The sequence below is a fragment of the Amphibalanus amphitrite genome, unplaced genomic scaffold, assembly GCF_019059575.1.
Source record: "Amphibalanus amphitrite isolate SeventyFive unplaced genomic scaffold, NRLGWU_Aamphi_draft 001540F_arrow, whole genome shotgun sequence".
Taxonomy (NCBI): Eukaryota; Metazoa; Arthropoda; class Thecostraca; order Balanomorpha; family Balanidae; genus Amphibalanus; species Amphibalanus amphitrite.
In genome coordinates this window covers 65029-88436 of record NW_024883033.1, presented here as the reverse complement: position 1 = coordinate 88436, position 23408 = coordinate 65029, and the positions used below count along the sequence as shown (strand labels likewise).

At 51.1% G+C, this 23408-nt stretch overlaps 1 protein-coding gene across 11 annotated transcripts in view; it reads right to left on the bottom strand.

Annotated features, from left to right (window-relative positions):
* Window positions 1-15549: 15549 nt before the first annotated feature.
* Window positions 15550-23408, bottom strand: part of LOC122373712 (latrophilin Cirl-like) — a 52558-nt gene continuing 44699 nt past the window's right edge. For 2 of the 11 annotated variants that reach the window (XM_043352043.1, XM_043352044.1), the window contains exons 7-15: window positions 23158-23323; window positions 22349-22563; window positions 21037-21140; window positions 20574-20618; window positions 19626-19794; window positions 18873-19016; window positions 18587-18749; window positions 17481-17612; window positions 15550-16721 (exon numbers count right to left, since the gene is read on the bottom strand). In XM_043352043.1, the coding sequence (XP_043207978.1) occupies window positions 17488-17612; window positions 18587-18749; window positions 18873-19016; window positions 19626-19794; window positions 20574-20618; window positions 21037-21140; window positions 22349-22563; window positions 23158-23323 (1131 nt within the window). In that variant the 3' untranslated portion in view covers window positions 15550-16721; window positions 17481-17487. Of the gene's footprint in view, window positions 16722-17480; window positions 17613-18586; window positions 19017-19625; window positions 19795-20573; window positions 20619-21036; window positions 21141-22348; window positions 22564-23157; window positions 23324-23408 lie in introns of all 11 variants that reach the window. The other 9 variants (XM_043352039.1, XM_043352040.1, XM_043352035.1 and 6 more) reach the window with 5 other exon arrangements.

Sequence of the window (23408 nt, the reverse complement as noted above, 5' to 3'; positions counted from 1 at the left end):
AGGTCAGAGTAAGGTCAGCCCAGGTCACAAATGGTCAAGGAAATTTATGGCTTATATAACTAGGTGAGATAACTTGGCCATTTTTGGGGAGGTATGCCCGCGGCAGCGATTTAGGGTAGTAGAGCCTTACATTACAAGCTGCAAAGACCACTGCGTTCACAGACACCGCTGCGAATAGCAACATTGGACGATCTAAAATGTGTCGGTCGATTGAAGTACAATTGCATGACCGGGGCTGCACTGTCTCGTCAAAGCTATACTGCATAGCTAGTGTTAGGTGTTCATGGTCTGTTCTAAAGTTGACGCATTGTTCAGATCAGTGTTAAAACCCTGCCGGGTTAACCCGCGCCCCGTAGGGCTATCGGCGGACCCTACCACCCGTAGGGGGAGGGGGGGCGTTTCGGCACCCCTAAGATCTCGGAAATTTACCGGCCGATTTTCAAAATTCAAAAGGCATTCGATAGCCCCACCAGGGAACTACCTTGTGACCAAATTTCATTGACCTAGGTCAAACCGATGACGTCACAGGTCAGGTCAAAGGTCGGATTTTCACCGTTCACAGGCATTTCAAGAAATGTGTTGTGAAATCGAGAAAATTGGTAAGTTATTGAAAACTATCGATGGTACATTGTTCGCCAAACACATACTTTGCTATCTGAGGTCACTAATACCAGGTCAGGTCACAGAGGTCAGGTCACTGGAGGTCACCTGGGGGTCACAATATGGAAGTGTCGTGTGATGCATGTTTTATGGTCCATTTTACACGACAAATGCGATTATGTGGGTCAGACAGCCTTTGGGGCCAGCTTAGGTCACGTTTTGGTGAAGGTCAGGTCAAGGTCAGGTCAAATTAGGTTAAATTTCAAAGTTGATATTTTTGCATAAAATGGGTATCGATTCGATGCAGCTCGTCACGGGGAGTCTAATGGTGGTCTTTGTTTTGCTCTACGTGGTCTAGAATTGCCAAAAATTAAGTTTGAAAATTTGACGTCATCATTTTTGAACAGTTTTTTCGCTATAACTTGACCAAAAAACAAGATATTGATCTGAAATTTGGTATTTAGATAGAAGACGGTAGGTACTATCACATATACTCCGTTTTTTTCGAAACTCAAAAAACTTTTTGGATTTTACGGCAAATATAGGTATCCAAAAATTTCTTTTTTGATTTTTGGGGGTCAAAAGTCAAAATTTTTTAAAATCCCAGATAGCAGTTTTGTAGCCCTGTCAATTCTACATCTTTTATGTTCTAATCATTTTTCTGTAGCTTCAAAGCTGTAGGCCTGACAGCTCTTCTCGCGAAGGCCTTTTTTCGGTCGAAAATGGCAGAACATGACGTCATTCTGACGTCATTTGTGGCCAACCTATCATAGCCTCTGGAAAAAATTTTGGTCACAATGTGTAAAATTGATGCCCGGAGGGGTCCTGAAAGAGTGGTGGCGATATCTCTAGCCGTTTAGGAGATATCGACGGAAAAGGACAGGGGGGCCGTTTCGGCTCCCCTACGGGGCGCGGGTTTTAAAGGTTTGATGATACTTGGAGTCTGTATGGTTTGTTGCTCGCAGATTTAACCCTTGCCCGTATTGGCGTTTTTCCAACCGCGAACGTATAAGAGGGGGGTCCGTTGAACCCCCACTTGCCGTTTCGCCCCTGATCGAGCTAGAGCTTCGCGGAAAAAAAACGAGCGTGTTGCCCGTCACGAGAGGAAGCCGATGATACCCAATTTTAAGGTTCTAGGTCATCGGGTGACGTGACCTTCCAGGTCAGGTCAATGGCCCCAGTAAACATGCCGACGTCGGCCCAACGTCGGTTCAACCTCGGCCCGACATCGGCTGCAGACGTCGGATATGCCCGCATGTTCCGACGTCCAGCCGAAGTCCAGCCGACGTCGAGCCGACGTCGGGCCGAGGTCGTTTGCCGAGGTTGACGAGATCGTTTGTCGTTGGACCGACGGGGCCGACGTCGGCATGTTTATTGGGACAACGCGCCAAAAATATCAACCGGCGGCGGGATTCGAGCCCCCTAGTCGCCGACGTCGGCATGTTTACTGGGACAACACGCCAAAAGCATCAGCCGGCGATGGGATTCGAACCCGTGCCATTTGACCGCGAGGTTAGTGCGCTAACCACTACACCACGCAGCCATAAAAATATTATTTGTTTTGTTGGGTTGGGTTATGCCCTTTCGGTCTGACAAGACCATTTCAGAGCCGGAAGGATGATAGGATGGAGACATTGGTTTTGGCGAGCACCCTGGGTCCAGTTCAATAGAGTCCCTGGTCCCATTGCTGTTACGTGACACTTATTGGAAAGGGCGACCCCACAATGGATTCATATACCTAGCCATCTTATCTTACACACCTGCACCAACGTTTCCCAAAGTGTCCCTTTGATAAGTGGCACTTTGGCAAAGTGACACTTGCCGACTGGCCTTTCTATATGAACTGGGCCCGGCCCTGGTGAGTTGCCGGGGCTGAGCCTGACCAAAGGATAGGCCGAGCAGCCCCCAAGCACTCACCGCACCCGGCTACGGGCGAGCTCGGCTTACGGGCAATCCCAAATGGGATAAAGTTTCCCGTCCAGTCCGGATCAGGTCACCGTTCCCTGCTTCTATCCTCAGGATACTGAAATCCATCTCCTCCACACCGCAACCCCCTCCGGGCTGGACAGGCAACTTTATCTCATGCGGGCTGCTCCCTTGGAGCGGCACCGCTGCTCCCGAGGGAGCGCACCCCGTAGCCGGGTGCAGTGAGTGCCTTGGGGCTGGGTGGGGCCTGTCTTCGGACGGGCTCAGCCCCGGCGACTCACTAGGGTGCCTGCCCAGACCAATGTCTCCCCCTATATCCTATCATCCTCCCGGCTCTGAAATGGTCTTACTGGACCGAAAGGGCCTAACCCCCCCAAAAAAAAAACCGGATCAGGGGGTTGCGGCGTGGAGGAAGATTTGAGTTTCCTGAGGATAGTTTGAATACAGAAGCTCTTTATGAAACATGAAACATGCATTTTATATTATTTAACGGTCAAAACAGCGGCCGATGTCGGTCCGACGTCGCCCCGACGTCGGACCGACGTCGGCTGGACCTCAGCAATTGATCTCGGTCCGACGTCGCCCCGACGTCGGCTGGACCTCGGCTGGACGTCGGTACATGCGGGCATATCCGACATCCAGCCGACGTCGTGCCGAGGTTGGACCGACGTCGGCATGCCGATGCCGAGTTGCCGGGACCCGAAAATCGGGAAAATCGGGACCTGTTAGAAAGTCGTAAAGTGTAGCGGCTATGGGTTTTCCGGGGTGCTGATCACGAATATCGTGTTAGCTTTGATCAGAGATGATGTCTTTAAGCATTTAGACCAGTTCGAGTCAGGTCAGGTCAGGTCAACCGGTAGGGGTCGTGACGGGTATTCGTAATACGTGTCAACCGCCTCTGACAGCTTCGTAACATGTTACGAAGACTTCGTAAATGTTCAAATGGTTGCTAAATGCGAATTCAGCTCCAAAAACTAGCCATAGAAAGTAGAAACATGTAAAACAGAAAACTCGAAAAAATGAACCGAGGTCACCAAAGGTCAATGACCTGACCTGACCTTCAGGTGACCTTGACACCCACCCTAATGCATGGGAGCAACATCAAATCACATGTTTGAACGTTTGAAACCACGAAAAGCTTGCAAACGCGTGGCTAATGCGAGCCTCAGCCGACATACGCCGAATCGCGATTCCGGCCAAACATGGTCTCGGAAAAGAGGTCACAGGTCAAAGGTCATTTGGGTCAGGGTCATTAAATTTTTAGGGTAGGTGTACAATTGATCAATGCGAGGGTACTGAAAGTTTCATCGCGATCGGCCGCTTGTTACGCGAGTTATTCGCGAAAAACCTTAGGGGGGGTTGCATCAACCCCCACCCCCCTGTGTCGGCGAGGGTTAACCCTCGCCCGCACATGCCATTTTCCCATCCTAGAACGCACATGGGGGGGGGGGGTGGTTGCCACCCCCCCCGCGCCATTTCGTTCCTGTTGGAGATAGAGCTTAGCAGTAAAGACCAAAAAGATTCTTTGGGAAGAGACGAATCCAATGATATCCAGTTTTACCTTCTCAGGTCAGTCATTGACCTTCCAGGTCAGGTCAAACTAAAAAATGTTGCTGTTTTGGGTCACCGTTGGATATCAAGTGTGCTGCTTATCAAATACCGATGACGATGCTGTTTTCTGGTGCCAAGCCAGCTAGAACCTCTTTGTCACACTACCCGACCAGAATTTTGCTGCTGAGGTCATTTCAGGTCAAGTTAGGTCAAGGTCAATTATATGTGTTTGTATGTCTGTGTGTGTCTGTGTGTGTACTGATGTGTGCACCGATTGTTTTTGGGTCCATATTACATGAAATCATGATCTGAGAAGCTTTTACCAAAAATGCCGTCAAAAAACTTCAAAAAAGTAAATTCAGCTTGCCTAAAACGCAATTATCTTAAGTGACCTAGGTTGACCTTGACCCTGACCTTGACCCCTGTACATCGTCAAAGAACATGTTCCATGATAGGTAGGAGGTAAGACTGGCAAAAAAGGCCGAAATCAGGGTGTCAAAAGCTCATAAGGCCCATGGCAAACGCAAGATGTTGAGAATTGGCCATTTGGGTCATGACATGACCTGAAAAACAAGGTCATATCTCCGAAACCAAAAATCACAGAAACTTGAAATTTTCAGTGGACATCAAGAAAGGATAGAGGAGCAGCTATACGAAAAATCAGTCTTCTAGCTCTAAAAATGTTGAGTGCAGAGCAGAAAGACTACCTGGGGGGGGGGGGTGGCAACCACCCCCCCATGTGCGGGCGAGGGTTAAGGTCCTAGGTCATTGGTTGACGTTCCAGGTCAGGTCAATGACCAAAAGGTCGGGAAAATCGGGACCTGTTAGAGCGTCGTAAACTACGTAAAGTGTGGCTGCTATTGGGTTTACGGGGTGCTGATCACGAATGTCATATTGGTTTTGATCACAGAGTCTTCATGCATTTAGGCCAGGTCGGGTCAGGTCAGGTCAGGTCAACCAGTAGGGATCCTGCCGGGTATTCGTAGTACGTGTCAACCGCCTCTGACAGCTTTGTAACATGTTACTAAATCACCTCTCAACATATTTGGGTTACCACGTGACCTTGGCCTGAGGTCAAAGTTTGACATTAACCTTTCCAGGTAAAAAATATATTTTTCGAAGCGACTGAGGGAGAGTAACACGATAGTGCCATTGCCAATTCTTCGTCTTTGCTGGTTCAAAAGTTATTCGTGAAAAAGTTTTATTCAAAAACAGCTATTTTCACAATGTTTGGCCTATGGAGGCTTAAAGGTATTATCAGGGTTTTTTTCCAAAATTTCGGACTTACTCAGTGAAACGTGTAGAAGAAGGTGACTGAAGCCCCAATCCAAAGTCATTCGTCTCAAAATTGCCTAATTTTCCAATGGTGGGCCTCCAAAGTTTTCGCGGCTGCCAGCCGCGTAAATTTGCGAGTACTTGGTGGTCCATCTCTAAACGCCCATAGGGTTTACACTAGCGGAGACTTTTCTAAATATTTCTAGGGAAAATATAATGGATCTAGGGAAAATATAATGGATCTAGGGAAAATATAATGGATTACATGCTCCATTATATTTTCCCAAGACAAAATAGGGAAATATAGCATAGGTCCGTAACACAACGAACACAACCTCTTCTCATTCTTCTCAGCTTCTCATTCTAGATATCCTGTGGGGATTCCAGGACAAATCTTCGTATGGCATTTCTTCGTCGCGCAATTCTTCGTCCGCATTTCTTCGTCCGCAAATCTTCGTCGGCGCATTTATTCGTGTCGCATTACTTCGTCTCGCATTTCTTCGTAGGTGCAAAAATTCGTAGCGCATTTCTTCGTATCCGCATTTCTTCGTCGGCGCATTTCTTCGTCAAGCATTTTTTCGTCTACGCATTTCTTCGTCTACGCAAATCTTCGTCCGCATTTCTTCGTCCACGCAAATCTTCGTCTGCGCAAATCTTCGTCCGCAAATCTTCGTCTCCGCAAATCTTCGTCCGCAAATCTTCGTCCGCATTTTTTCGTCCACGCATTTCTTCGTCTACGCAAATCTTCGTCCGCATTTCTTCGTCCACGCAAATCTTCGTCCCCGCAAATCTTCGTCCGCAAATCTTCGTCCGCAAATCTTCGTCCGCAAATCTTCGTCCGCAAATCTTCGTCCGCAAATATTCGTCCGCACTTTTCGTCCACGCATTTCTTCGTCCAATCAAACCTTCGTCCGCAAATCTTTGTCTGCGCTATCTTCGTCTCCGCAAACATTCGTCCACAAATGTGGTTCAATAAAACCATGAAGAAATATCAGACAGTCAAGTGAATGACGAATTTAATGCATGGAATGGATGATCGAAACCTTTGAAGTCAGGTAGATGAGGTCAGTCAGGTGAAGCTATTGTATTTGGGAGCCGACAATTGTAACATTCCATATCATTTGTGTCCCGGACATTCTTTTTTGCGGTCGTTGAATGACAATATAATCTCTTGTACCCTCGCCGGCATAGGCGGCGGAACGGGGAGGGCACCGGGGCACCGTTCCCCTCTTTAATTTTGGCCTTTTAACAGTAGCCCTATGGGCGTTGCATGGAAAGCATATTGGACCAAAAGTCGGCAGTGCCGTGCCCCCCCCTTAATTGAAGATGTTCCGCCGCTACTGGCGCCCGCCGGACCTATTTGTTTTCTACGGTACACGCCGGCCGAGGGGGCGGGTACGACCCCCCCCCCCCCCATCGCCGTTTCGCCACTGATGGAGCTAGCGCGTCGCGGAAAAAACGAGCGTGTGCGCCGTTACGAGCCGCAGAGATTAATACCCGATTTTAAGGCCTTCTAGGTCAGTGGTCGGCATACGGCCCGCGGGCCGGATCCGGCCAGGTGGGTGACGGTTGGATCCGGCCCGCGACCATCTGACGTCCGTCCGGCCCGCGGCTGGTATCAGCGACTTACATCGTGTTCCGGCCCGCGGTTCCTTCATAAATCGACTCCGATATAAAAGTGACTCAAATGTGCTTTGGCACAACAGTTCTTCCTTTGCACACTTCATGAGTTTATAAACACCATTTGCGGGTGTTTTTGTCTAATTCTACTTCTAGACAAAACTTGCAACGGTAAGATTTGGTCAGCAGCTTTTGCGCGCAGCATCAACGACTGCTGGCTGCGTGCACTTGGCGGCTTCACGTGGTCTACTCGCTTAACCTTCCAGGCGGTGTGTGTGTGTGGGGGGGGGGGGCGGGCCGGAACACGTTGTAAGTCGCTGATACCAGCCGCGGGCCGGACGTCAGATGGTCGCGGGCCGGATCCAACCGTCACCCACCTGGCCGGATCCGGCCCGCGGGCCGCATGCCGACCCCTGACCTAGAAGGCCTTAAAATCGGGTATTAATCTCTGCGGCTCGTAACGGCGCACACGCTCGTTTTTTTTTTCCGCGACGCGCTAGCTCCACCAGTAGCGAAACGGCGATGGGGGGGGGGTCGCACCCGCCCCCTCGGCCGGCGTGTACCGTAGAAAACAAATAGGTCCGGCGGGCGCCAGTAGCGGCGGAACATCTTCAATTAAGGGGGAGGGGGCACGGCACTGCCGAGTTTTGGTCCAATATGCTTTCCATGCAACGCCCATAGGGCTACTGTTAAAAGGCCAAAATTAAAGAGGGGAACGGTGCCCCGGTGCCCTCCCCGTTCCGCCGCCTATGCCGGCGAGGGTACAAGAGATTATATTGTCATTCAACGACCGCAAAAAAAGAATGTCCGGGACACAAATGATATGGAATGTTACAATTGTCGGCTCCCAAATACAATAGCTTCACCTGACTGACCTCATCTACCTGACTTCAAAAGTTTCGATCATCCATTCCATGCATTAAATTCGTCATTCACTTGACTGTCTGATATTGTTTCATGGTTTTATTGAACCACATTTGTGGACGAATGTTTGCGGAGACGAAGATAGCGCAGACAAAGATTTGCGGACGAAGATTTGATTGGACGAAGAAATGCGTGGACGAATATTTGCGGACGAAGATTTGCGGACGAAGATTTGCGGACGAAGATTTGCGGACGAAGATTTGCGGACGAAGATTTGCGGGGACGAAGATTTGCGTGGACGAAGAAATGCGGACGAAGATTTGCGTAGACGAAGAAATGCGTGGACGAAAAAATGCGGACGAAGATTTGCGGACGAAGATTTGCGGGGACGAAGATTTGCGGACGAAGATTTGCGCAGACGAAGATTTGCGTGGACGAAGAAATGCGGACGAAGATTTGCGTAGACGAAGAAATGCGTGGACGAAAAAATGCTTGACGAAGAAATGCGCCGACGAAGAAATGCGGATACGAAGAAATGCGCTACGAATTTTTGCACCTACGAAGAAATGCGAGACGAAGTAATGCGACACGAATAAATGCGCCGACGAAGATTTGCGGACGAAGAAATGCGGACGAAATATTGCGCGACGAAGAAATGCCATACGAAGATTTGTCCGGTTACGTCCTGTGGGTTATCAAAATAATTCAAATTAAAAAATTGTGTTGTGTGCGTTCAAACTAAGCTCATCCCGAGTGTAATTCAAGAATGACTTAGTTCAAGTAATCAAACTTGAAAGTGATATAGCTCAAGCAATGAAGAAGCTTGGATGGAACTAGTGTTGAATCAAAGTTACCTATCATTTTTAATGCTAAGTGCTGAACGTTACCAATAATTCGAGACATCCGTTGTAAGATGTATGACGCAGATCAACTTTGATCAAGTGAAGAAAATAGATTTCAGATGAAATAATGTCACTGTTCAAGGCTCAGCGACTGGCAGATTTCGGAGTGAGCACGAGTGGCCTTGAGACATTCTGTTTCTGTAGGTACTCAAAATAAATAAATTATCATGTTGTGTGCTTTGAGGTTAAGTGTTATCAGTGGTGCTTCATGGTTGTGCTTTGTTGTTGGTGTATAGGCATGTTTTGAGCACATTGCAGCATGATATTGGTGGTGTGTAAAGCAACTGATCTCCGCAGACTTTGCACTTACTTGCAAAGCCTGCGGACTGACTTTGCAGACTTTGGCTGACAATGAGCAATGCATTGCTGACTGATATCATTTATTCTGTGTTTGTAGCACAAAGTACAGAAGTGGCACATACATTGTTACTTTGAAAACCTGATGTGAATTTTGATGTAGAAAATTGGTGGCTGACGTTGAGTCCTGACGTATTGTGAGTAGTGTACATCTGGTGCATTGAGCGCAGACTTGAGACCAGTGACGTTTGTATCAGTAGACTGTGTTTGAGTCTACTTATATGGGTAGTCATAAAGCAGGCGTCACACTTCTTTTTGCAACCAAGGAGATGCGCTATACCCAGAGATGCTTTCTCACCAAACCTTACCAAACTAAACCTAACCTACAGCGCCTCTCTTCGTTCGTTCATGGTTGCAAAAAAACAAGTGTGACGCCTGCTATACTACTACCCTTATATGGCCTTGGTTTGAGTGTGGTGACTGAGTAAGCTGGTGTGTATAGCCATGCAATAAGTGTTTTGAAATATATTTTTGGGACAGTATTGAAATGGTGTGTTTTGGCCATCTGGCATGGATGATGGAAAGTCACTAACTCAACTTCAGGAACGCTTCTTCATTATGCTCATCTAAAGCACAATGATCTATTTTCTCTTCGCAAGGATTGATTCCTAATTCACTGTCAATTATAACCTGGGCCAGAAGGTTTCGCTGAGCCACAGGGTTCATACAGATTCATCCACAGTGCTCAGCAGTGTATGTTTTCAGATTTCAACAGACTGTATTTTTTTCTGTATGTACATATGCATCATGCAAGGGTACAACAGATGCGGTATTTGGTAAGCAGTTGGCAGCAAGGTGGTGTTTGTACTTATTGGCAGAACTAGTTGAGCAGGACTAAAACTATCCTAGTTTCTCTCCAGTTTACTCAGATCCGTCTCAACACATTGAACATATTGAAAGCGTTCATCCATGAAATGTCTGCATGTATACTCATTTCCGAGAAGGCACGCTCGTCGCTCATCCATTGCCGAGCAGGCACGTGCGTGCCCATCGCCGGCGCGCATTAGCGCGCGTCCATGGCTGGGGCGCACGCGCGCGGCCATGGCCGGCATGCACGCGCGCGCGCCCATCGTCGGCACGCAAGCGCGCGCCGCGTCCTTACCCGGCGAGCACGCCGCGTCCGTACCCGGCGCGCACCCGCGCGCGTCCACAGCCGGGGCGCACCCAAGCGAGTTCGTACCCGGCACGTACCGGCGCGCACCCGCGCGCGTCCGTACCCGGCCCGCACCCGCGCGCGTCCACTGCCGGCACTGACAGACCCTGACAGACGGGCGTGCTGCCGTCGGCGGTCCTGACAGATGAGCGGCGGGCCCGGCTCCCGCAGCTCCGGCAGCGGGCGGCAGCCATGGTCGGCATACACGCGCGCGCGCCCATCGTCGGCACGCAAGCGCGCGCGCGTCCATAGCCGGCGCGCACCCGTACCTGGCGCGCACCCGCGAGCGTCCGTACCCGGCCCGCACCCGCGCGCGTCCACTGCCGGCACTGACAGACCCTGACAGACGGGCGTGCTGCCGTCGGCGGTCCTGACAGATGAGCGGCGGGCCCGGCTCCCGCAGCTCCGGCAGCGGGCGGCAGCTCCGGTGACTGTTCCGGCAGCTCCGGCAGCGAGCGGCGTCTCCGGCAGCGCTCAGCAGCGGCGCCAAGCAGCAGCAGCGGCTGAGCCAACAGGCGGCCGCGGAGGCACGCCCCCCCCTTTGCACATTGTTCGTCCATGGAGATGTCTGCAAGCACGCCCATTGTTGAGAAGGCACGTGCATCCATGGCTGAGCACTGAGCAGGCACGTGCGACCCCTTTGCACATTGTTCATCCATACATATCAATATAATTTACCTTATGATTAGTGTGTCTTAAAAAATCTTAAACTCAGAAATACCACCAGGCAGGCTGCCTGGGTGAGTTGCTAATATGAACATAATGAACATTATACATTAGTGCAGTACCTATAAGCATCCATGCTGTGTAAAGGACTTGGCCCTCACGTTCATTCGTTTGGTGATTGCACATGGTGGCATGTGTACCAATTGTTCTCCCTAACCCTTCTTACAACTTTGACTAGCAAGTAGAAGCTGGCAAAATGCAAGGAGCTTACAAAGCATGCCTATATGTAGATAACTGAGGATGATTCTCTCAATTGAAGCATGATCCGCACTCAGCAGCTTCTTCTGTTCTGTTCCACAAACTAAAACTGAAATGCCTCAATTTTCCTCAAAATATATTCATTTATCACTCATAAACAACAAAAATATACATTAAGTAGGTACCAGGGCAATAAAAAACATACAAGTTACATATTTTTTCATGTACCGTCCTTTCACAGCAGCAATATGTAGAAACGCACCAAGACGTTCACGGAGAGCCCACCCATAACAAACTATAGTTGAAGCCGGGGCTCTGCTGCAGCAGCAGGGGAGACGTACAGGACACAGAGGTCATGTCACAACATCATGTTGTACAACCTGTTGTTCGAAAAAACAGATCAACATAGATCTTGAAAAACTGTAGGTAGCGCTTTCTTCAGTCACTTAGGTAAGCTTTCTCGCAAGACGTTACATTAGATTGACCACTCTTGACAAAATAATCAGATTGAAACTTAGCTCTTGTGCCTGATGCACTTACATTTCAATTTATTGAAATAAAACACTCAAATTTACCCTTGAAAATTGTTGACATTTAAATGATATTAATCAAGATTTGATGATCAGCAAACAAGCTCAAGCTATTCAAATCACACCCAAATCAAAATAATAACTTTGGCAATGTTGATAACTCTTGCTGTCTTATTGAAAAGCAAATCTTCAATTTGTTCATATCCAAATTCAATGCCAAGCACTGAAATCTTGTTGCAAGGCCCTAAAAACAACAGACAAAAACAAAACAGACAAGGCCCGTCTTGTAGAAATCGACAGTGCGGTGCGGCCAAGGTGCGGCGGCCTCAGGGGGGTTCGCTCCCGTGCCTTCAGCATTACGAAAAATGGCAACAGCCCGTGAGCAGCATCAGCGCTCACGCACATGTTCAAAGAAAACAACGTGTAATTAGCTGCTGACGACGGCCCTCTCCACCAATCAGCACTCGGTAACTCGAGCGCTGATTGGCTGGTAGCAAACGCGTCATATGTGGGTCTCTTTTTTTGCTATCAGTGAACGCGTTATGTAATACACAGTGGCCTATGGAGAATGGCACGCGGAATTGAAGGTCAGTGTTTTATTGCTTCGTACATGCGAATGGGGGTATTTGAGTGGCATTTGACACCATTTTCGAAATCTACAGTGAATTTCTGATCGACTCATGTATATATTTTTATGAATTTGACAGTATTAGTGCTATATAGTCGGTGTTTTATGTTGGTGTTGTTTCTCTCGACCTTTGTCTTGGACTTTAATCATATCTTTTCTCGAAAGTGCTTGCCATAACCAGGTCTAAACAGTATCTGTATAAAGGGAATATGTGTTGAATATGAGGGGAAAGTAGTAATGACCATTCTGCCTATCAAACTGCCAGAAGGTGTGCTTGTAAGGTGATTGAAACTGCAGTACGGGTTGCAGATGTGGGTTTGACATTAGCATTGTTGTTGTAACCCCACTTGCTCTAATAAAATGGCAACATGGGGTTATGTACACACTATTGCACAGCCTGGTATCAAGCTGGTTGATATGTGGAGGATAATGAAAGCATAAAAGAATAGGAGCATTGCGTCTTGTGACTTATGTCAAGTCATTTTAAATCAAATGATTGTGATTGTAACTTTTACTTCAATTATTATTGCAAGTTTTGACCTTTTTAATCATCAATTTTTATGTGTACCAATTTCATATGCCTGTGTAATGTCTGTGCGGCTTTGTGCAGTGTGCGTGCCTTGAAACAAACCAATTTATTTTGTACCTTTTTGTACTTCAACAAATGTATGTCAAAGGACAAAAATGTCATGTCTATTATCATTGGCACTACTACAGCTAACTTTGCCTGTATTCCTATTTTTCAGAGGCATTCAATTCAATCTGCTTTCCAGTGCAGTACCAAGGAGGCTGCAACTGAAACTCGCACAAAGGCAATCAAGTGTCACTTCATCAGCCTACAGTAACAGCCCATCTGTAATCAAGATATGGATGAAGGGGCATAGAAGAACAACCAGTTCAAACATGAAAAGATTGTATTTTGTTTTGGACTATTTCTTAGCATAACAGAACAGTACACTTGCTGCTTTTTATGTTTGCCCTGTGTGCAGTTTTGAATAATTTTAACCATGAGATGCTTTTGTCAACTTTTCTCTTTACATAAGCTTCCTTTGTCATGCATGTGTAATTTTGAGTTTACATGCATAATGTAGGCACATTTCCCTTGGCTTCATAGAAGTTAAAACTACTTGCAAGCTTTGGTTATGGACATTGGTGCTATATATGATGCTTCAAATGTGTCCAGTAGTTGATGAAGGGAGAAGAGGAGTAAGACAGCTGATAGCTATTACCAGAAGTATGTGCTTGTCTGCACTTCGGGCGGTTTTACTTCCTCGAGTTAAAAAACCCTCATCTTTTGTTTCTTTCCTGTGTGCCCATTGTTTCCATGGTGCTATACATAAACGTCAAGTTTGAAGTTGGTATCCAAGTGAGCAAAATGTGTATTATTTCAGTCCGTCTTGAATCATTCGTCTTGAATTATATCCCTAACTGACATCCTGTTATTTGTCCTGCAATGTCTGTGCCTGTGTCCGCCCTTACCTCCGGCTCCAGCCTCCAACCAGCCCTGCTGAGCTCTGTCGCCGGCGCGGTGTGTCGCAACGTGCTGTTTCTCCACTCCAGCCGACAGCTGCTAGGAATCGTCCTGTGCCATGCGCCATGCGACACAGCAATTGTAAGCTGCAGGCCACATTCGGACTGATTGGCTCCGCGTATGTGCATCCGGCCGGGAGCTAGTCGATATCAGGGACGTGGGTCGGACTGTTGTGGCGGCGTGCACTGTGCTGGTTGAAGTTGTATTTCTGTTAGTGAAAAGCATTAATACATAACCGTGGCCGCAGCCCAATGTTATTGTGGATTTCAGAGGGAGTGGCCAGTCAGGAGGGCCCCATGTGGGTATGGATCCAGTGTCCAGTGGGATTGGCTAAGATTTCCGGCGATTGATAAACGCTTCTATGATAGTAAACCTATTGAGTTATGAGGGGAGGTCACGTGACGGACCTGACCTTACTAAACTCTTGTGAAAACACGACACATACGAACGGTAAGAAACCGACAAGGACAACTCTTCTTTCTGCCAAGTGTCATCTTTCTGTGAAGGATTTCTTGGCACTGAGTGTTCAGAAATTGCGTTGTTTTTGGACTGTGCAGAGGCTTACGAGCGGCAACATAGGTCAACAACCTGACCTACCTTAAATATGCGACTTGTACCATAAGATCCAGCTTGATCAAAAGATAGGACATGTCAAATTTCAGCTCTTTATCTCAAAAGAATTTTGAGCTATCGTAAAAACCGCCAGTGTGGCACCATGTCGCCTCCGCGCGCGGTCGGAAGGTAAAAGTTCGCCGGCTCTAACTAAACAAATAGTCGTCGTATCGCAAATTCATTGACGGCGTTCGAAGCGTCGTTCAATTTACTTTCGAAACATATCCTAACATTACCATTTAACTGCCTAGCGCAATCACCAACAAGCAAAAGTTCCGCGCATCCCTCCTCATACAGTGTTAGCGGTGGCCGGCCGCCGGCCGCTGACCCACATTCGCGTCATCAGGGAATGCCGCAACTAATTTATTGTTTCCAACTTTTTTCCCGGAGCGTTCTACCTGGTTTATATAGCCTTGGGCGGCCTTGGCGAAATTTCCCAAGGCTGCTCTTTGTTTACATTTTAGTGATGGGCCAACTTGGCCGCCCAAGTACTTGTTTTGCGTGAGTAAGTACAATTTTGTCAATTTTGAAACGGCTTTATCTCGCAAATTTTGGTACCGATTTACATTTTATGCATATATTTAGAATCGGCAGAGTCTGGGGAGTTCATTGATTGGAAATTTATGCCGATTCCTTTCAATTTTTAAACCCTGATAATCCCTTTCACCGTTGACCTGACGTCAATTTGGATTATGACTTTATCAAAAGAAGAGTTCGAAAGCTATCCATTTCCATGCGTTTTTCTAGCTATATTTGTTCCTCCTGAGATAACGGCATGTTTTCTGAAAAAAAAATATAATGACATTTGGCAAAATTTTAACCTTTGATGACCTCTGGTACCCCCAATATTGCTCTAAGATGAAAAATTACCGAAATACTTTCAAACGTACGCATTGAGAGCTATCGACTGCTGTTTACTGCGTCTCTTAGTTTTTTAGTTAGAGGTGGGTGGTAACATATGCTCCCCCCCCCCACTATCGCGAAGTTGGCTGAGACCGCCACTGGGGCGCGGGTTATTCATGGGCCCTCCTGTGCGAGCATCACTACCAAACACGCATTCCGTTCAAACGCGCGGATTATGTTCAGCCTGTATTTACGGAGCGTGAGCCGTCTAGTCAGCACCTCTCTCTCACCTAGCGCATGACTTGCCAGCTCTTCTCGTATAGCGACACAGTAACGTTCCTCAAACAGCCATTATTATTAATATTCTCATCTCCATTATGACAGCTTAATATAATAATATCACAGATGAAGATTAATGTACACACATCCGCGCCCACGCGACCATCACATCAGAACACACACTACACGAACGCACGCGCACACACTAGCAACAACTGAGAGCTGGCTGACGGTGCCGAGTGAACATGGACATCAAAACAGACGCGCGTCGGGGCTCCGCTCGCACCCTGTCAGCACTGGGGAGCGGTGTGCAAGGGTCCGATATGACGCCAAGGGCACACTGTCCGGAGCTCGGCTGTCCAGCCCGCTCCGCCCTGTTCTGTCGGGTTAGAGAATGAAGCGATCACGCGCAGAGGCCCGCCGCCCGGGCGGGTATCACACACTGGGGCTACGGAGACTGTCCGGCCAGTCACACATTGTGCGCAGTCACTGGCGGCCGACCCATGGGCTCTGTCCGCACCGCGGCCGGCGGCAGCACGGCCGCGCGCCGCTCCGCCGCCTGCAGCTGCTGCAGCTGCTGAAGCTGCTGCAGCTGCTGAATGTCACTCATCACCTGGCGCTGGTTGAAGTGTCTGAGATTGCTCTCGCACAGCGCCGAGACGGGCTGGCGCCGCGCCGCCAGCGCCTCCAGTGTGTAGGTGTCGGGTGGCGGCGGCGCGGTGGCCAGCGCCACCTGGGCCGCCAGCCGGCGCTCGTGCGCCGCCTGCTCGCCGCCCGCCGGCTCCGGGTAGTACGGGATCAGCGGCCGCGAGTCACCGTAACTGCGCGAGCTCTGGCGCGAGATGTCGCTCTGGCGGCGCAGTTCCTCGTCGCTGAGGTCGCCGTGCGGCTCGCGGTCGATCTCCTCATACACGGGCTCGCCGACCTCGACGTACGGGTGCCCGGCCGAGGCGGCCGCGCCGGCCGGCCGCCACCGCTGCTGGCTGTAGGCCACGGCGAAAAAGTCCGGGTTGGGCACCAGGGAACCGCTGAGCTGCTGCAGCGGGTAGGTGTTGAGCCGCGGCGGCGAGTCCGACGCCGAGCCGCCGTTACCACTGTCGTGGCCGGCCGAGCGCATGCTGGCAGACTGAAACACACAGAGGGCAGAGGGTTAGACGTGCGGTGGATACTTCTACTCATTGTGGAGCTGAACAGTAGAAAAACAAATCAGGAAATTAGACGAAGATTAGTCGGCAATCCCCAATTAGTCGGCACTCAGATCAGGAATGCAGAGACTTTAGAACAGGAATGCCGCTCAGTCAGAGCAAGAATGTTGAACAGTCAGAAGACTAATGCAGAACGGTCAGCGTCTCGCAGCCGCACAAATGGCTTTCATTTGACAAATGACAAGCGTATCTGTGCAAAAATATCAACCACTGACGTTTGGGACCATTCACGTCTGCCACGATACAAACAACTCTGAGCGAGTTCTGCCATTTTTGCTACTGCTTGCACACGGTACTCGGCCCGGGCTAGACAAATAAGCATGACTGCCAGCAAACTGCTCCGACGTGCCGACAAAGGACTACGTCACACGCCGCGAGTCTCAAATGCGCGCAATCAGCGTGCATTCAGCGCGCAGAGCACCGTGCCGCCCCCGCCTCGCCAAGGTAACCACACTTGACGCGCCCCGTCCCTCCCCGAGTGACTCGCAGCCACGTCCGGCGACCACTCTTCTGTCGCGCGGCGCTGTAAAAACGCACCGATGCATTCCCACGTTTTGTCTGCAGCGTGAATGACCAGAAAGCGACCCTGCGCCTTTTTATCTCGGTCGCTGAAGAGTGCCATTTACGCCTGTCACGACTGCGGCGCGCCGGCTGCGCCGCTGCTCGGCGTCGGCACTCACCTTCTTGTCACGCGTAAGGCTGCGATGAGTAGGGGTCCGCAGCGAGCCGGGGCCGATCCGCGTCTCGGTAGTCGTGGCCGCACGCTCTTTGCTGGGGTCCTCCTCCGGCTGTGTCCACATGTTCGCCAGATACTGTCGAAATGGAGCGACAATTAGCACACAGGTAACGGCAGCGGCAAAAGTGAGAATAAAGCTTTATAATGTGGAATGCGCCCTTTGCTTTAGACATACTAGTTTGTATACGTGACTAATAATGAACTCTAGAGTTTTTCGTGCGTTATATCGGTTTAGTAACACTGAAATGTGTTGTTTAGTTGAAATATGAACGACATAATGTTTCAACTACTCGCAAACAAGGCATTTCTAAAAGCGCAAAATATCTAAAACGTAAAAATATGCACAACTGAATTTACACAACTATCTGACAACAGAAACTAAACCATATGGATGTAACGCTACAAAAGCTGACGGTAGTCCCAGTGCTGTAGGCAGCTAAGATGGCCATTCAGTTCTCGGCAGAAGCTAGTTCCCCTAATATGGAGCGGCTACCCTCCGTGGGTGGCTGCAGCCGCAGCCATGCGTCCCCACTGACGACCATTCGTCGGCCATCAGCGTCGGCTCACCGGCCGAGACTAGACTAACTGAAGCTCGATGGACCCCAATGTGACGGACCATCGCCCGATGGTCCGCAACCATGCAGCCCCGGCTGGGTCGTGTCAGGCCGAGCGACACAGGACGCAGTAGTTTGGTCGAGTCAGGCTCGCTGTCATGTGCCGTATCATAGCACGCGTTCATGCTAATATGACAGCGAACGAGGGAAGCTTAGGTTTGACGAGGTTGGGCTGCAATAGCCTGGATTCGGTTTACAGGCGACCCGCAAAGGAAACGGAACATCCCGGACAGGCATGGGTGGGTTGGCGGTGAACAGACAAGCCGGGCCCGCCCGCTGGGGTAGACGGAACCACCCCAGCGGGCGCGAGATACCCGCCGATTCCGGGCAGTCCATCGGCCCGGATCGGCTCAGGCGAACATCCATGCGACAGGCAGCTGCGTGGATCTCGGCATGCGTGCGTGAGGCGAGCGGGCGGCCGGTGGCTGCCGTCTACCTTTGAGGAGGTAACTGGAGCTGCGACTGAGGTCGTACGGGTGGCGGCCGGCCGTCGGCGGACTGTAGTTGCCCGTGGCGTATGGCTCGGCGTACTGTACCGGCTCGGACAGCGAGGGGCAGCGCGCGTCGGCGTCGACACCGACCGACGGGAGGCGGTGGTGCTGGAGGTGGAGGCGGAGGTGGTGACGGTGCGGCGGCGGCGGCGCCGCCTCGTGACACTTGAACGACGAAAAATGGTGCGCGGGCAGGAGCGTGGCGGGCGTATAGGCGAACGGGGTACCCACGGTGGTCGGCGAGCCGGCGGCGTGCGTGGTCTGCGTGTTGGACTGCGTGTTGCTATAGAAGCTGGTGTCCTTGGTCTTGGCCGGGCGCAGGCAGTCGGGCAGCCAGGTGCACGCGCTGAAGAAGCGACGGTACTCGCTGCGGGTCTGCGGAAAGACGAGACGGCTTAGAAACTGGGACAGGAGAAACACACATCGAAGATAAACACTAAGAACGATACCTAGTCAGCTTAGGATGAAAACATAGGCAAAATAACGCGTAACTGAATTGATGGTAGGTACGCTGCGTTAGCACCTATTCAATAGCACGATGAAACGTCTCCTATCCTTTCACAGTCCGACTACCGCATCAACACGACAGCCAAGGCTAGGCTGCATATCACGGCGTCCATCCAAACAAATCGGTGTCAACGACTTTAAAATTAATGGTCATCTCAGGCCGGGATGGACGGCGGGTAGCGGGGCCCCGGTGATGGACTGTGACCTGTCATCCTATCACTCACACCCATGACCTGTCACCCTTTAACTGCTGCATGGGTCATTGGGAGCAAACGGTAAGGTCAGCCCATCTCAGAGGGCAGCCGGTAAACAAAGGTGAAGACAGGTCTCATGGAGAGTGGGATATGGCGACAGGCCATCGAATCCCACACTAAGCGCTATGCATATTCTGGTCTAGGTAAAAGTACCTCGATTAAACCCAAGTTACAGATTAGTATTCTTGAAGATACTACATCTCGTCTCGTTTCCCATCCTTACCTTTTCGTTCTGGACGCAGTGGAAGAAGAAGATGAAGAGTCCCTGCAGGCTGTTGAGGATGGTGAAGGCGTAGGCGGCGCCGACGCTGCGCTGGTTGATGTAGAGCAGTCCGACAGACCAGGTGAGCCCGAGCAGAAACACCAGAGCCACGGCGCCGCGGATCCAGGCGCTGCACCCACACACAAGGCAGCGGTCAGCGACGGCAGGTACAGGAGAGGGACGCACAAGGCGGGTGATACAATAGGAAAAAAGCAATATTACAACTAGTTAGGTATGGCCGAAAAAGAAAGGACACAAAAGACATGATCCGAACCTAAGTGCTGTCACTGACTTTTTTTCTTCTGGTGATTCAGCAAATCTGTGTCGAATTTGTGCGCCACAGCGTAATCTAAAGCAACCCTTGTGAATCATTTAGCAGGCTCATACAAAATGCGTCAATTCGTAACTTCACACTGTGCGGGCAATGCGAGCCGTGTGCTTGTTGCACGATACAGTCGTTCCCACCGTCCGAATGGACATCAGCCAGGCTATTGAACGAGCGGCAAGCGGCGTGCAGCGCTGAGCAATACAAACAGACAATACATTCCGGCCGTTCCCGGTGCTCCCAGGAGACACATCGAGTAACAACACGCACTATCCACACCATCCCAGCAACAACACACACGCACACGCACAGCGGCGCACAGGCGGCCGACCGGCCCGCAGCTGGGGAGGACCAATGGTGCTCCCAGCAGGGTGATGATCGGGACGGACAGCGCCAACCATAGCGTGTAGTCAGACACACACACAGGTGCTTCTGTACAAAGTTAGTTGGAACCTCCAGGAGTGTTCCTGTACAGACAGAGCCAAGCCAAAATGCCCACAGCTAGCAAGCAGCATGCAGTGAGAGCGCAGACCGACATGCAGGTGAGACAAGCACAGAAACCCGCAAGCAAGTGGTCCTCTTACATATGGGCCTTCATTTTCATGGCGATCACACTCTCCTCCTCGTCACTAAAGGGGAACAGTAGGGTCCGTGTCAGAAGAGGTGTCAACGTCGGTCCCATCGCTCTACGCGCAGTGACAAACAACGGCCGAGGTCGTACGCGGCCTCATCGCTCTTCGTCCTGTGGACGAGCGGATTTAACGGCCGTGCCACCGGTGGCCGGCAGGCCGCTCCAAAAACCCAGCTCGTCCATCATCCGATGACGGCCCGGCGCGCTCCAGGAAAGTCATCTGCCACCGGCGGTCACGAGACGTTCCGGACAAGGAACCTGAGCAACTATTCTAGCAAATCAGGGAGCGTCGGTTTAGAGAGACAGAGCGCCCGCCACCATAGTCGCTCGCTCGTTCGTTCGCTACATGAGGAAAACAACAGTCGCTCGATAGGAAAGGGGCGACCGAGGGTGTTAGTCACACAGTGCTTACTGACCTGGCTGATGAAAGGCGCGACTGCTCCTTGGACTTCATGGTGACTGTGGCGACCGAGTGGCGGCACATCATGGCCACAGCCATCGCCAGGAATACCAGGTTAGCCTGGGGAGAGACGGACGCCGTGATGTCAGATCTGGTCACGGTGACGTCGCGAGAAGGGCACGTGGGGACATTTAGACAGTGGGAGGGAGAGGTCTAATGTCGCGCCCACACAGCAGCAAGAACCATTTGAAGTTTACAGAGCATGGCGGGGTCTCACTTTGAAGTTTGCATCTAAAACGCTCACTAAGAACCACGAATGAGACTAAAGGACGAGCTGTCTCTGCCAGTCCAAACAGAATCTGGCTGCGGTGCGGAGCGGTGAGCGCTGCCGCTGTCTCAGTGACGCGGGCCAGCGGTCGGACGGTGACCATCCATTGACAGCCGCCCGGGACGGCCATTAGCAGACTCTCGTCACACGGCGCCAGCCAGCCGCCGGTTTAATGTCGCGCTCTGATGAGCTGGTCCAGGCGCAAGCACTGGATTCACCCCTCCTCCCCCTCCCGAACAGCCGGACGACAAACCATACCAATTGACCCTGAAACCATCCCAATGAACCAGCGCGCGGCGACAAGCCGTCCCCGCCGGGAGACAGAGTGGGTCACACAAAACCGTTCATGTCCCCCGTCCCAGTCCCCCGGCCAGTGACGTCACGATCGAACTGCGCCACCGCTCGGCCGGCGGTGACCTAACCAGCTAAACAGGCGCTCTGAGTCAAAGCAGGCGGTGCGCCACAGCGGCGCCCGTGCCGTCAGCGCATGGTCGCGTGCGAGCGGTGCTAATCTAAACAGCCGCAGCGACAACGGAGCCCAGCAGAGCCGTGACGGACGGCTGCCATTAGTGGGTAGGGCGCTGTCGGATCAGAGGAGACCTGCCGACGTCCTGGCTGGGTTCAGACGGTACGCAGTTCGGCGAACTGCCTCCTGGCCCACAGTCCTGAGTTCCTGACCCCTAACTGCAGATTGTAGGGATTTTAGCTTCTGGCTCGACCACACCCAGTCCATCCTTCCCCAGCTAGCCCTGCCCGAAGTGACGCCTCTGCCAGTTCAGCAAACCGACCGCAACACAAACAAACTGCGGTCACTCCACTGCGCCGCAGCTAGGGTATCGATAGATAACCAACAGGACCACGACAGGCTCTGCAGCCGGCAATCCGCGGCCCCTCGGGCCCCAAACCACCTCCTCAACTTGTACAGACATCCGAATAACGCAACCATCCCACCCCACCCCACTACTAACTCCCTCTCATTTCATCCCCATCGCTGACTCACCAGAATAACCAGCACCACGGGCCCGACGAAGGCCAGGATGAAGTAGTTGTCGGTGGCCAGCCAGCAGTAGTCGGCCGTGCCGTAGCTGGTGGCGTCGATGATGCAGGAGATCCCCACCACCAGCGCCGGCAGACCGTAGGCGGCCAGGTAGTACCACCGGATCCGCGACTTCTCCGCTTCGAACACCTCGATCAGCATTACGTATAGCTGGAAGCCTGTGGAAGGGAGAAATAAGGGGTTAGATTGGGCGGTAACGCAGTTAGATGATCAATGGCGGAGGGTCCCAGATTAGACAGCAGAGGTCAGACTAGACTGAAAGTAGCGAAAGTCAAGCCGAGTCCACAAGGGTCGTGGAGGACAGGTCAGTGCCAAAATGAGATTTAGCCGTGAAAAAGGTCCCAGATGACCTCCGCGCAGGGTTCAGAGGAGTCCCTAGTCGGCCGACGGAGCGACGGGCGGGCGATTTAGGGGTCGTTAACGGACCACTGGGAAACGTTGACGACCCAGAAAGGTCGGACCGTGTGAGTTTATCGCCGCCATTTATGGCCGGACAGTGCGAGATTAACGGCACACCTGGAAACGGCCACGAAAGTGTTCAAGTTAATCACTACTGCAAAGTAATGGAGATGAAACGGCCCCAGTTTCGTCAGGTATGCGTGAGGCGTGCGAAATAAATTGCGCAAAGAATGCCTTATGGCTCCTTGACATTAACTTGTCACATCAATCACAGTGTAATTCTACACGAGAGCGCTGGGCACCACCGGCAAACTTTTGCGAGTGGCGTCGCGCGCGCGTCGTCCATCACTGACCTTCGAAGAACATCCAGGCGAAGGCTGCGAGGAAAAAGTAGTGCAGGAGACCGGCGACCACGCCGCAGAGCACCCTGTCCTGCGTCTGACCGATACCGGCCAGGAACACCACCTCTCCGATCAGCAGGCAGATGCACAGGTTCTTGTGGATCGAGTTGCGGTCCGACTGAAAAGAAGAGAAACAATTGTGGGTTAGATTATCAAACAGATGCTGCAGAAGCCATTTGTCAAAGCATAGATGTCAAAGCTGA